The following is a 12,804-nucleotide window of genomic DNA, read 5'->3' as shown; positions in this document are numbered from 1 at the left end:
GTGGGCATGAATAATGCATTTCCTGCATCATACAACTGAAAATAAAAGTGTGACTGAGCTTCATAAACTAAACTGGGAAGCATGCAGAATAGTTTGACATTAAACATTAAACTTGTTCTTTGATGGCTACATAGAAGGTATGTGATTTTGGTCAGGCGAAAAATTCCAAATGCAGTTATGCACTCCCATTTACAACTATGGTTTAGCCACAAAATGAAGCTTTTTTTGTGAGCTTGTGAATAATTAATGAGCTCTGATTGGCTGGTTTATGATGAAGCACCTTGAGGGCTCTCACAGCCAATAGGTCAAAATTAAATCGATAACAGAGATGTGAATCACTGTATGTTTGAACCTGTATCTGAAGATAATTCAGTTCTCAAACAAAACTGTAACAGATTGACAAGATATCTTGTCAAATGACAATTCCACTTCAGTGATGGAGAAGCTAATGGAACACAGGCAGGAAAACAAAATGAACCTCCATGTAAATAAGCGAGGTCATCGTACTATTTAGTTAGCAAGCTAGCTAGTCACTTGGGGCTTGCTAATAGCTAACATTAACTATACTAGCTAACTACTTGCTCTACTATGCCAAGGTAAATACAGTTTCCATTCTAAGGCACCTTTACCTAGCAAGTAAACAAAATATAGGATAACCAAGTTTAAATTTTCAAATAAAATATTTTAATACTTTAAAAAAAAAAAAAACACTGGCATTGACCCTATAATTTGACAGGGATGGATTAAAATGGATGCACAGATTTTTTTAAAATCCAAAATTCATTTTAAAATGCATATCGAGCATTTTTGGAATAACATATCGAGCAATTTCTGGAATAACATCCAATGACCAGGAAAAACTGCTTATAATCAATCTTCTCTTATTTATAGCAAAATACTATATCCATACCACCAAAACTGTAAAACCAAACTCTTTTTCAGTATATATCTAAATTGTCTAATTATCTAATGTATTTTGAAACTCTAAAGTGCAGAAAACACTGCAAAGCCCACAAAACTTTAAATATTTTTGCATCTTTTCCTCTACTAACTTAGACTATATTAGGCATGTGTCAATATACAGTAATATGGTAGATCACGATATTAAAGCTGTATGGTAAGATTATTGTGGATACTTCAAAATACCATCACTGCAGTTTAAAAAGCTGTGTAGTGCCAAACACAGAAAGCCGCCCTGTTTGAACAACCTCTCACAAGCACTTACGTGTGACACTCTGATCATGTGTCACTTTCCAAGCCGCTGTGAGAGGGAGAGGCTGCATCCAAAATAGCAGTATACTCTTTCAGTACACGAATGTGCAGTCCGTCTTACACATGACGGTGCACCACCACCTTAAAAGTCCCTCTATTCATTAAAAACCCCATTAGCCAGCATTTCTGTACCATTTTTCTTTTTGTGGCACTGTTCTTTTTTCAAGTATCACAACTCCACACCTAAACAGTGTCTAGCAGTAGCTTGGAGCAGACAAATTATAAGGAATAAATGTAGGTACCACTAATGTCTTTAACAGTACAATTAACACATATGTGTGCGTGCGCACGCACGCACGCACCCCTACTTTTGAACCATTCAGCACATTTCCACCAACAATAATTAAAGTTCGTTCCCAGCTGGAACCAAAGAATAGCAAGTTTTTCAACATGAACCATGATGGTATGCTGACTGCATTATCAATTAGCCTATACGTAGCGTTATTTCCATGACTATTTCAATGTTAGTTTTATTAGTTTTATTAACATTGTTTATTTGTAACACTTGTTTAATATATTTATTACTGAATTTAATTAAATTCTTCAGTTGGAGACTCGCCTTTGCTTCCTTATTTTTCTTCCTGCACATTCTTGTCCTGTGACAAATATAATTTATTCATAATCACCAGTAGTTGATCCATGCTTGCTTTTTTGACAAACATCTGTAAAAACAGCACAAATACTCACAGGTAATGTATGCATGCTGCTACATTTGTACTACTGTTTACTTCCATTGTGCAGCATCCTTGATTCTAATAAATATGGTGCAAATGTGGGCTGGTTCCCTGACAGTAATACAGTAAAAATAAATGCCAAAATGACAGTCACATTTAATAACTCCATTAGAAAGATTAAAGAATAGCTTCTGAGTGAGGACATGCAAAGCAATTTATTTTCAAATAATTTTTTAGATAAATTGGATAAGAACAACCACAAAAATATAATTAGATAAAACATAAGCAAAGACATAATAGTAAACATAAATTAACAAAACTATATACATTGATTCACAGCATTCACAAAACTTGACATCATATTGTCATCTGAACACAGCTGTATTTCAGTTTTTCCACTGCCCCACTAACTGCTACATTAAGGCATGAGACCGACCATGGGTGGAGCAGGGTCACTGAGGTGTTGGTGTTCCTGTACTGGCTGGCACATGCAGCGTCCCATCACGTGGTCTCACGAGCCTTTGCCAAACCCAAATCAGCTTTGCACAACATTGTGCACAGAGTAAGTAAGACTGTCAGTGGGATCATGAGGGTCCTCACCTTACCTACTGAGGATGAACTAGAAGAGGTAGGAGCAGTGTTTGCTTACTTAGCTGGATCTGCATCTTTCAGAGTGACAGCTGGTGCCATCGACACATGCCACACCTGCGTGAAACCCCCATCCACCAACGCACTGTGCTACATCAACAGGAAGCTTTTCCACTGCAAGCAATCCATGACCACCAGGGAAAGTTTCTAGATATTTTTGATTGGTATCCTGGGTCTGTGCATGAAACAAGATTACTGAAGAACAGGAAGGTATATACTTGAGGATCGGGGTTGTCTGTGCACTGATCCAGCTCCTGCTCATGGGAAACCATCTTGCATCACTACTGCTCATATGAAGCTTAAATTGCTGTTCCCTCTACTACCCAGTGGTCAGTTGACCATTCTTTACTGCTACAACTCCTTAGAACTGCTGACTGGTCCATTTTGCCTGTCTCTGCCATACACATGAACACGAAGTTCATCTTATATAGCAACCGGGCAATGAATGAAGCGACATCCTGGGTTTCTGTATGTGGATGAGACACATACCAGTTCTTCACCATTCTATATATAAGGCCCAAAGTGTGTCCATTTACCCAACAACCTTCCGTGGTTTACATCACCGCTCAGGTTAATGAAAGCAAGAGGCTGTCAACTGTAGTGCCTTAGTAAGAAACCTAACTGACAGTTCATGCAGTTGCTTATAAAGAACAAATTGTTCTACAAAATTGCTCTACAAAAAGCAAAGGCAGACTTTCCCTCCACCAAATTTACCAACTGCTGCAGTAATCCAAGAGCCCTCTACAATTAAGTTTCTGCAGCCTCCTTGCAGGTTCTCTTTAACCCCTTCAACAGCCGTCTTTAATGACTTCTTGGTTTTATTTAATAAGAAAGTTAGCAACATTTACTCAAATTTTCAGATGTCTTTCTGGCCCCTTAGATCTCACTTTGCCTCACCCCCTTTTGTTAACCATCTTTCCAATTTTCACCAGGTCAATGAGAGTTTTGTAGCCAGGCTTATTAATGGCTGTAAAGCAACTACTTGTATCTTAGATTAAAGCTTTTCAGCCCTCACTTTGCCCACTCATCACCACGATCATCAGTTCCTCACTTAGCTCAGACTATGTTCCTCCCAACTTAAAAGTAGCTGCTATTACCCCACTCCTGAAGAAGTCAGACCTTGACCCCCATAATCTTAATAATTAAGAATAACAATTAACCTTTCCTCAGTAAGATACTGGAACATGCAGTGTCTGCCCAACTCCACGATCATCTGACTTCCCATCAACCTTTCTGAGCCGTTTCAGTCTGGATTCAGAGTAAATCAAAGCACAGAAACTGCTCTGGTAAGGGTCATGAATGATCTGTTGTTGGCAGCAAATGCTGGTCTAGTTAACATCCTTGTCCTCCTTGATCTTACTGAAGTGTTTCATACAGTCTTTCATGATGTTGTTGCATAGGTTAGTTACCTGATCTGGTGTCACAAACACAGCAATTGCATGGTTTAGATCATATCTCACCTACAGGCAACAAAGTGTCATACTTGGCAGGCAGCTTCAAGTCAGATATTTCATGGTGTCCCACAGTTCAGTTCTTTTCATAATCTACTTGTTTGATGATGCTCAAATCTACATCTGCACCAAGCCCATTCACTGCCTCCTGACTCAATGATTAGCTGCCTGGTTAACATTAAAAACTGGATGGTCTTGAATTTCCTCAAACTAAATAGCACTTAATCTGAAGCCAATCTCATAGCATCCCCTTATACTCTCTCTCAAAAAAAAAAAAAAAAAAAAAAAAAAAAAAAAAAAAAAAAAAAAAAGGTCAACCCACTCTATCCTGGGTTTAATCACGTCCTCTGTGACTCAAGTTCATAACCTTGGTGTTTTCATGGACTCTACACTGTTTCGAGGCTCATATTCTTTTTCCACCTTAAAAATATCTCCAGGCTGTATCCCTCTCTCCCCAATTCTGTAGATGAAACTAACTGATGCTTTTATTAAATGTAGACTGGATTACTGCAACTCAGTTGCAGTTCCAAAAGTTCTTGTTTGGCTCCCTGCAAGTTCTCAAGAAGCTCCAACACGTGCAGAGTTCAGCGGCAAGAGTTCTCATGCACAGTAGATCATGGGAACACATAACTCCAAGTTAATAAACCTACACTGGCTCCCAGTTCATTATTGCATACAGGTTTCCTATGAGCACTGATGATATCAAGTGGAAACTTTTGCTCTTGGTTCACTGGTTATACTGAGATCATACTAATGGTGCAAAATTGATCAAAACTGTTGTATGTAGTGTCCGTACTTGAAAATCACTTTTTTTTTTTTTTTAAAGATATTTCATTACAGTTCTTAAAATGTTTCCACAATTTGTTTTTAATAGTTTAATCCCAGAGTTAATCAATAACTCAATATTTTTTTTTAGACATTGTAGTCCTTAGTTCTTCATTTTACATTTTTATTTTTCTGGTTGTGTCTTACTTACATTTGTACACAGCCGACTCCAATCTTTCCACCATTTTTTGTTCGAAGGCCTCTGCTGTTCCAGTAGAGTCAGGGGACTGAGTGCTGTGGTCGCTAACTTCAAAATGTCTCCCAATTAAGTGTGTTATCTGGTTTTTTTTTTCGCATATTGTTTAATGAATACTACATTTTCAGACACTCTACCTGTACTTGTGTACTGCTTTCGCGCACTGTGTAGCATTTGGATGGACCCAGAGAGAGAGAGAGAGAGAGATGTCAGCGCATGTTGGAAGAAGGCGTGATCGCAGAACTTTTCCCCCTATCAGAAAAGTTTAAATCAGAAGTATGGGGAAAAAAAAAATAGACAAGTGATCGCAGCAATTTCCCATGTGTGGAATGCAGCAAAGTTAGCCAACACAAGCAGGATGATGGCACAACTCCATGATAATCACTCAAAGCAGTGCACTTAAGGTAACCTTGCAATCCCATTTGAACAGCATGGCAATGGTTTAAAAGTTATATTTTTCCAATTATAATGTTATGTGTAAAAGTTCTGGCTAGCTGGAATCTGAGGTATCCAACATGACCAAACCCAATGGGGGTTGACGGGTATTGGGCTATGGGTCAGGCTAGGATGAGTGTTCTACTGCTTGAAATATTATGCAGCTAGCTAGTAGTTACGCGCTTATTGCAAGGAATATTCATCTGTGCATCTATTTTCCCTGTCCTGTATGCACTATCATTAGTAATATTATAGTCTATAGCTAGCTAGCTAGGTTTTTAATACTAAAAATCTCCCTGCACTTCAGCAAAAGAGCAATAAGCAGCCTGTATAATGTCATGCTAATCTCCAATTAGTTCACTGTAAACACTGGTAAATGGTAAATGAAGAAGGAATGAATCCTTATGAACAGTGGTGGATGTAGGTGGAAAAATCATAGTGGATCCTTGTGCCATGCTTGTCAAGTTCACCTGAAACATGCAAGCTAGCTAGCTAAGTATATTTCTGTGGGTAACAGTGGTATGGCAAGAAACTTTAGCACAGTGGCTAACAGTAGTTCAGAGGAGAAACTGATGAAATTGTCAGCTGTGGATTGTTATCTTCCCCCAAAACATGTTCTTAGTTTGTGAAAATTCATAGCTCATTATATTAGCTCATTATACCACTAATTGCTCAGATACGATTTATATCATATGCTATGCTGATAGGCCACTGTGTATTGTTAAGATGTATGTATACTGTAGCTAATGCTACTGTTCATTGTCCTGTAGCCTATTTAAAAACATAGTAATTACAGTACAGTAAGATAACATAAGTCATTGGACTTTTGTGAAACTTCTGTTTAACTAAGAAAAGTTAAATGTCCAGCAACTATCTATCTTTAAATGTAACCATGACAGTGGCTGTTAGTTATGTGTCAAGTTTAAATAACACTGCATACCATCTCAATCAATCAGTAGCATACTTTATTGCCAAAGTGATGGCCATTCAAGTAGCTGAAAAACCGGGATTTTGGAAAACAAATGAGAACTGCTGTGCCATTACTAGCACAGTGGTGCTGTACAAAAGGAAGTAATACAATTAGGGTTTTTTCAAGCATACTCTTTTTTTCCCCTTTGGCTGATTCATTTTTACCATATTGTGAGATCGTAAACCATGATAAAATGCCAGGTAATTATCGTGATAAAATTTTGTATCGGCACTTGTCTAGCCTTTATGTTTTACATTCCTCTTTGCATTCAATATTGTCTTCTATACGGCTGCTGTACATTTATTATTGCCACTTATGTCAGTTACTGGATGCAATAAAAAAAAAAAATGTTTGGATTAAACTATGTAGAAGTCCCCTCTCATAAGGTTTTCACGGGAATGCTTATCCCCATTCCCTTTGTAATCACAGGACTATTTTTAATTTTGTTCCCGTACCCATGGAAATCCACAGTATTACTGCCATCCTCCTTGTCGTACCACTGTTATGTCAATGCACTTGGTGAGCTTTAGTCGCAATCTGAACTAAAGGTATGATTACACGGCCACATCCTGTATTATAGTAGCCCGTTTGTGAAATGAGGTAGGGAGGAAAGTTTCTCACTTTCAGTGCAAGATTGATTACAACTTAACTAAAAATATCTTACACCAAAAATATACAGTGGTGTGAAAAAGTGTTTGCCCCCTTCCTGATATTTTTTTTTGCATGTTTGTCACGCTTAAATGTTTCAGATCATCAAACAAATTTAAATATTAGACAAAGATAACACAAGTAAACACAAATTGCAGTTTTTAAATGAAGGTTTTTATTAATAAGGGGGGAAAGAAATCCAAACCTACATGGCCGTTTTTTTTGGTGAAAAAGTCATCAGTCTGAAAAAGGTTATAAAGCCATTTCTAAAGCTTTGGGACTCCAGCGAACCACAGTGAGAGACATTATCCACAAATGGCGAAAACATGGAACAGTGGTGAACTTTCCCAGGAGTGGCCGGCTGACCAAAATTACCCCAAGAGCACAGCCACGACTCATCCAAGAGGTCACAAAAGACCCCACATCATCATCCAAAGAACTGCAGGCCTCACTTGCCTCAGTTAAGGTCAGTGTTCATGACTCCACCATAAGAAAGAGACTGTGCAAAAATGGCCTGCATGGCAGAGTTCCAAGACGAAAAACCACCGCTGAGCAAAATGAACATAAAGGCTCATCTCAGTTTTGCCAGAAAACATCTTGAGGATCCCCAAGACTTTTGGGAAAATACTCTGTGGACTGACGAGACAAAAGTTGAACTTTTTGGAAGGTGTATGTCCCATTACATCTGGCATAAAAGTAACAGCATTTCAGAAAAGGAACACCATACCAACAATAAAATATGGGTGGTGGTAGTGTGATGATCTGGGGCTGTTTTGCTGCTTCAGGACCTAGAAGACTTGCTGTGGTGAATGGAACCATGAATTCTGCTGTCTACCAAAAAATCCTGACGGAGAATGTCCGGCCATCTGTTTGTGACCTCAGACTGAAGCGCACGTGGGTTCTGCAGCAGGACAATGATCCAAAACACACCAGCAAGTCCACCTCTGAATGGCTTAAGAAAAACAAAATGAAGACTTGAGTGGCCTACACAAAGCCCTGACCTGAATCCGATTGAGATGCTGTGACAGGACCTTAAAAAGGCAGTTCATGCTCGAAAACCCTCCAATGTGGCCGAATTACAACAATTCTGCAAAGATGAGTGGGCCAAAATTCCTCCACAGCACTGTAAAAGACTCATTGCCAGTTATCGCAAACGCTTGATTGCAGTTGTTGCTGCTAAGGGTGGCCCAACCAGTTATTAGGTTTAGGGGGCAATCACTTTTTCCACACAGGGCCATGTAGGTTTGGATTTTTCCCTTAATAATAAAAACCTTCATTTAAAAACTGCATTTTGTGTTGGCTTGTGTTATCTTTGTCTAATATTCAAAATGTGTTTGATGATCTGAAACATTAAGCGTGAAACATGTATTAAAAAAAAAAAAAAAAAAAAAAAAAAAAAAAAAAAATCAGGAAGGGGGCAAACAAACCCAAGTCTAAAATATGTTGGAAATTCAAACCTTCCCTGTTAAAAAGAAATCTCTCTTCAGTTAAATCCACTATATTTCTAAAGATCAATTTCTTAGTTGCTGAAGATTTTCTTGTTTTTACTGTGAAAATGTATAGAAATTCTATGGTTACATTTTGCAAATGGCCAATCAGTTCACTGTGGTACATCTTAAAATTCCATTTAAAAAAAATCATAACTCAATTATACTCAAATTACTCCACTATATTTTTGGAGAACACATTCAAATATAATAATTTTACATTTATGGCATTTAGCTGACATTTTTATCCAAAGCCGCTTAAAATTATGACTGAGTACAACTTGAGCAACTGAGGGTTAAGGGCCTTGCTCAGGGGCCCAACAGTGGAAAGGTGGCAGTGGTGGGGCTTGAACCAGCAACTTTCCAGTTACTAGTACCTTAACCACTGAGCCACCACTGCCCTCATCACTGCCCTACTCACAAGATCACAGCGTTTTACAGTAGGAATTCAGAGTTATGGGATCCTGTAAAATGTCTATTCGGTAGATATTTTTCCAAGTTCTATAAAATAAATCAGGTTGTTAACAAATCATTCCAAAATATTCTGGAACACTTTCCCATGTATTCATAATATGACTTTCAAGTATTTTTACTGTAGAAATTTGAAGTACTGGAAAGAACTATGAAATACCTACTTCTCTCTCTCTCGCTCCTCTATAAAAATTTACATATCAAAATCATTATCATCAAGACATTCAATTATATTCTTGAAGAACACTTTGCCCTGTATGCATATGATATGATCCTACATTAGAAAAAATGAAATAATTTGGAGTAATAGGATGGGAAAATCCAGTTAAAAATGTATATTTGTTTAAGCATATCACTTTCTGAAGCTCTATAAAATAAACAGATCAAACCGTTTTCAGATCACACCATTATATTCTCAAACAACACTTTCCCGTACTCCAAAATGCCTTTCACTGAGCTACTGGAACAAACCATAGATCAACAAGGTTGAACAACATGGATCTAATAGAATGCTACTATGGCAGCATACCCAATGAAAGAGGCTACATGAAGTGCATTAGGGGACTATTGTTAAGAAAAAGACCATCATCCACACTCATACAAGCAATTAGTTAACTAGCACCTAATCATTGTGAAATGATGCCTCATCACTGGTGATTGATTAAATGAAGGGTAAATATTACCGCCTAGACAAAATACCTACAGCAATGGAGAAACAATTTAGACAGCCATACTGTCAGCCATTGCTGTAGGCTCTCCCGGCTTAGTAGCAAGCTACCGTGAGACAATATGCTAGCAGATATGAATGCAGCAATAAACACAACAACAAGTATAACAAACCAACAGACTGTTACATGTCGCTGCTTGATTAAGGCTTGAGAACCTAGGCTACAAAATACAAGCCACAGGCCACTCCCACTGTGCCTACTGGAACCAGACACTGAAAACAAAGCTAAAAGACAACTCAATACATTTACGAAGGGCAGGAGGAAGGGCATAAAGGTCAAAGAAAGAGCCTGGCTACAGAAGAAATACAATTGTTAGCCCATACGTGAGGCTATAGAACCTGATAAACATAAGTTAACAACACTGGTATATAGACTGCAGATATACACAAAAAAGCAGCAGCCAAAAGAGTAAATGCCTCTCTCACTGAACCATACAAAGTGTATTCTCAGTTGCAGTGCAACAGAACACTGACTGTGGAGCCACCCAAAGCTGAAACAGAACAGTACTGGAAGATCATAAGGGAGAATGAAGCATCTCAATGACAATGCTCAATGATTATGAGATCTCAAAGCAGAGAACCACAATCTTTTAAAGCAAGAAAACAACATTACAATAGATGATGTCCAAAAGCAGGTCAGAAAAATGAACTTGGCAGCCTGTAGCTCTGACATGATCCATATCTACAGGCTAAAAAAAATAATAGCTCTGCATGGCCGACTAGCAAAACAAATGAACTGGGTTGCATCTGGGTTGGCTAACAAAAGGACAAGGCCAAACACAATCCAACTACAGACCAATAACCTGCCTGTCTACAACATGAACCATCTTGTCAGGAATACTAGCCACCAAGATAAATGAGCCTTTGTGCAAGCACATGAGCACTGCCCAGAAGGGGACTGTTAACACCACCTAGCCTTAAAGCACCACCTACTGGCACATAGAGCAGGCCACCAAAATTGCAAGACCAGACAAAATAATCTACCCGTTGTCTGGATTTTCTACATGAAAACATATGACTCAATGCGACACATCTGGCTAATCAAATTCCTAGCCTGTATAAAGTCCATAAGACCATAAGGGCCTTCATCCAGAACTCAGTGGAACACTGGGGGGACAACACTATGTTAATCTGGCAATTGTGTTCACGTTAGCTCTTAAAGTGTGGTATATACCAAGGAGATACACTATGCCTATTGCTGCATGGGGCAATCCATCTAAAAGGTGAAAATCAGACAGAACTGGATCTCAGCTTATAGGTGGAGTGCCCCATGCATCGTGAGGACCCCTAAAGTGTAACCCAATGGGGGAGTGTCAGATGGTGACTGGATAGGCTGGTGGTGCTGAGGAGAGCAGAGATCTTGAGGAAAAGGAAGAAGGAGGAGCGGCGTGCTAGGGCAGTCCTCGTTAGGAATCCTTTCAATAATGTAAAGACCTTATTTACTAAAGAGAAATCAAGGAGTTTAAAAGTTGGTAAAAGGGAATTAGAGGAGTATTTTGAGGGTATTTATATACAGATAATGATGAGTCAAAAGAGATGAAAGTTGCCACTACATATTCCACCAGTGGGTGAAAGAGTGACAAATGGATGTTAGACCACTAAAGTGGAGGGAGGTTCAAGACGTGGCACGTCATATAAAGGCGATTTCTGCATCAGGGCCTAATGGAGTGCCGTATCAGGTGTATAAAAATGTACCTGAGGTCTTTATGTTTTTGTGGAAGATGATGGTCGTATTCCGGATTATTCCAAATCTCTTTCATTTTCAAGCTGAAAAGGAGATACGCTGTATGCATGCATGCATGTATGTATATATTTATTTACAACGTCAACACTGCGTTTTTGCGACTATGGTTAAGTCAGTTTAAACATCCACCTCATGTACTACTCGGTGAGTTACTGTAATAAACACTTCAGCCTCCATGTTTTAAAACAAGACACCTGTTCTACTTAGTATGCTGTAGTCCCAGCCTGATTGGCTGTCTGAGGTGGAAAGATGTGCAATCTATTTAGCTGACTGAGGTGGCAAACCTTGGTTTGCACTTTATCAAAGTGTTTGATGCAGACTGAGCACAGGAGAGGTGATGTTTCTCCTTTAACAGTTGAATTTTGCCATCTTTCTAGCATGGTGAGTTTGAAAATTACATTTCAAATGCGATGTCAATGAGTGCAAATGCATATTAGCTGAATGACATTTATTTATCATTTTGTTGCATGATCACATGAAATATGTTAATTCAAACTGAGAAATGTTAAATGTCAAAAGAAGTCCACCAAATCGCCAAAGTAAATGGAATTACTGAATTGGAATTTTGAGCTCAAACTTGCATGTATGAATGTAATATTTAAATTCAAATGTAGGAATACATCGAAATTTTGCGTATTATATTTTCATTTGGTACTGATATTCTTCCATACTAACACACCAAAAATAAAGAAATGAAAACATGTATTACGTAGGCGCGCACTCAACCCTCCGCGTGGACAGCGTAACCTAACTTGTGTGTAGATGCTGTGGCCGTGGTCACTCTTGCACATTGCAAAAGAGGATCTGAACAATAAAAAGCAAAACTAACTGGCTAGCTTCGCTACAACGTGTCTAACCTAGAAAGCCGAAAAAGACCGTGCAACGTTCAAGGAACTCACCTCGGAGGTTATATCTGGCCTGCAGACCAAACACGGAGATTACTCCTGTTCCTGTACGGTCTCCTCTTCTTACCCCATTTTGCAAAATGTATTCAATCTGGTCCAGATACCCGTGCTCGTCAATAAACAAGGAGACTGTTACTTTTTTCTCTTCACGGAGCGCCTTTCCTTCGGCTTCTCTTGCCTTACGTGACACGCACGTTTGAATTTCGGATGTTGACGGCATTATGTTAAAACTATATAAAATATAGCTACAAATATCTCTCTGTTAGAAGAACGTAGTTTATTTCCGTCCGAGTGTTTTCCTATACGGAAATGACATTTTCGCGCGTTTTTCGTCGTTGTGGATGTTTACAA

The 12,804-nt window shown here is 38.7% G+C and overlaps 1 protein-coding gene across 1 annotated transcript in view; it reads right to left on the bottom strand.

The window, feature by feature from the left end:
• The window catches only part of tyms (thymidylate synthetase), a 21,611-nt gene extending 8,807 nt beyond the window's left edge, over window positions 1-12,804 (bottom strand). The window contains exon 1 of the mRNA XM_035519872.1: window positions 12,448-12,804. Within this exon, the coding sequence (XP_035375765.1) occupies window positions 12,448-12,673 (226 nt within the window). The 5' untranslated portion in view covers window positions 12,674-12,804. The remainder of the gene's footprint in view (window positions 1-12,447) is intronic.

Source organism: Electrophorus electricus, chromosome 19, assembly GCF_013358815.1.
Source record: "Electrophorus electricus isolate fEleEle1 chromosome 19, fEleEle1.pri, whole genome shotgun sequence".
NCBI classification, from domain to species: domain Eukaryota; kingdom Metazoa; phylum Chordata; class Actinopteri; order Gymnotiformes; family Gymnotidae; genus Electrophorus; species Electrophorus electricus.
The sequence above is the reverse complement of the archived record's forward strand: the minus strand, read 5'-3'. Positions and strand labels throughout refer to the sequence as shown.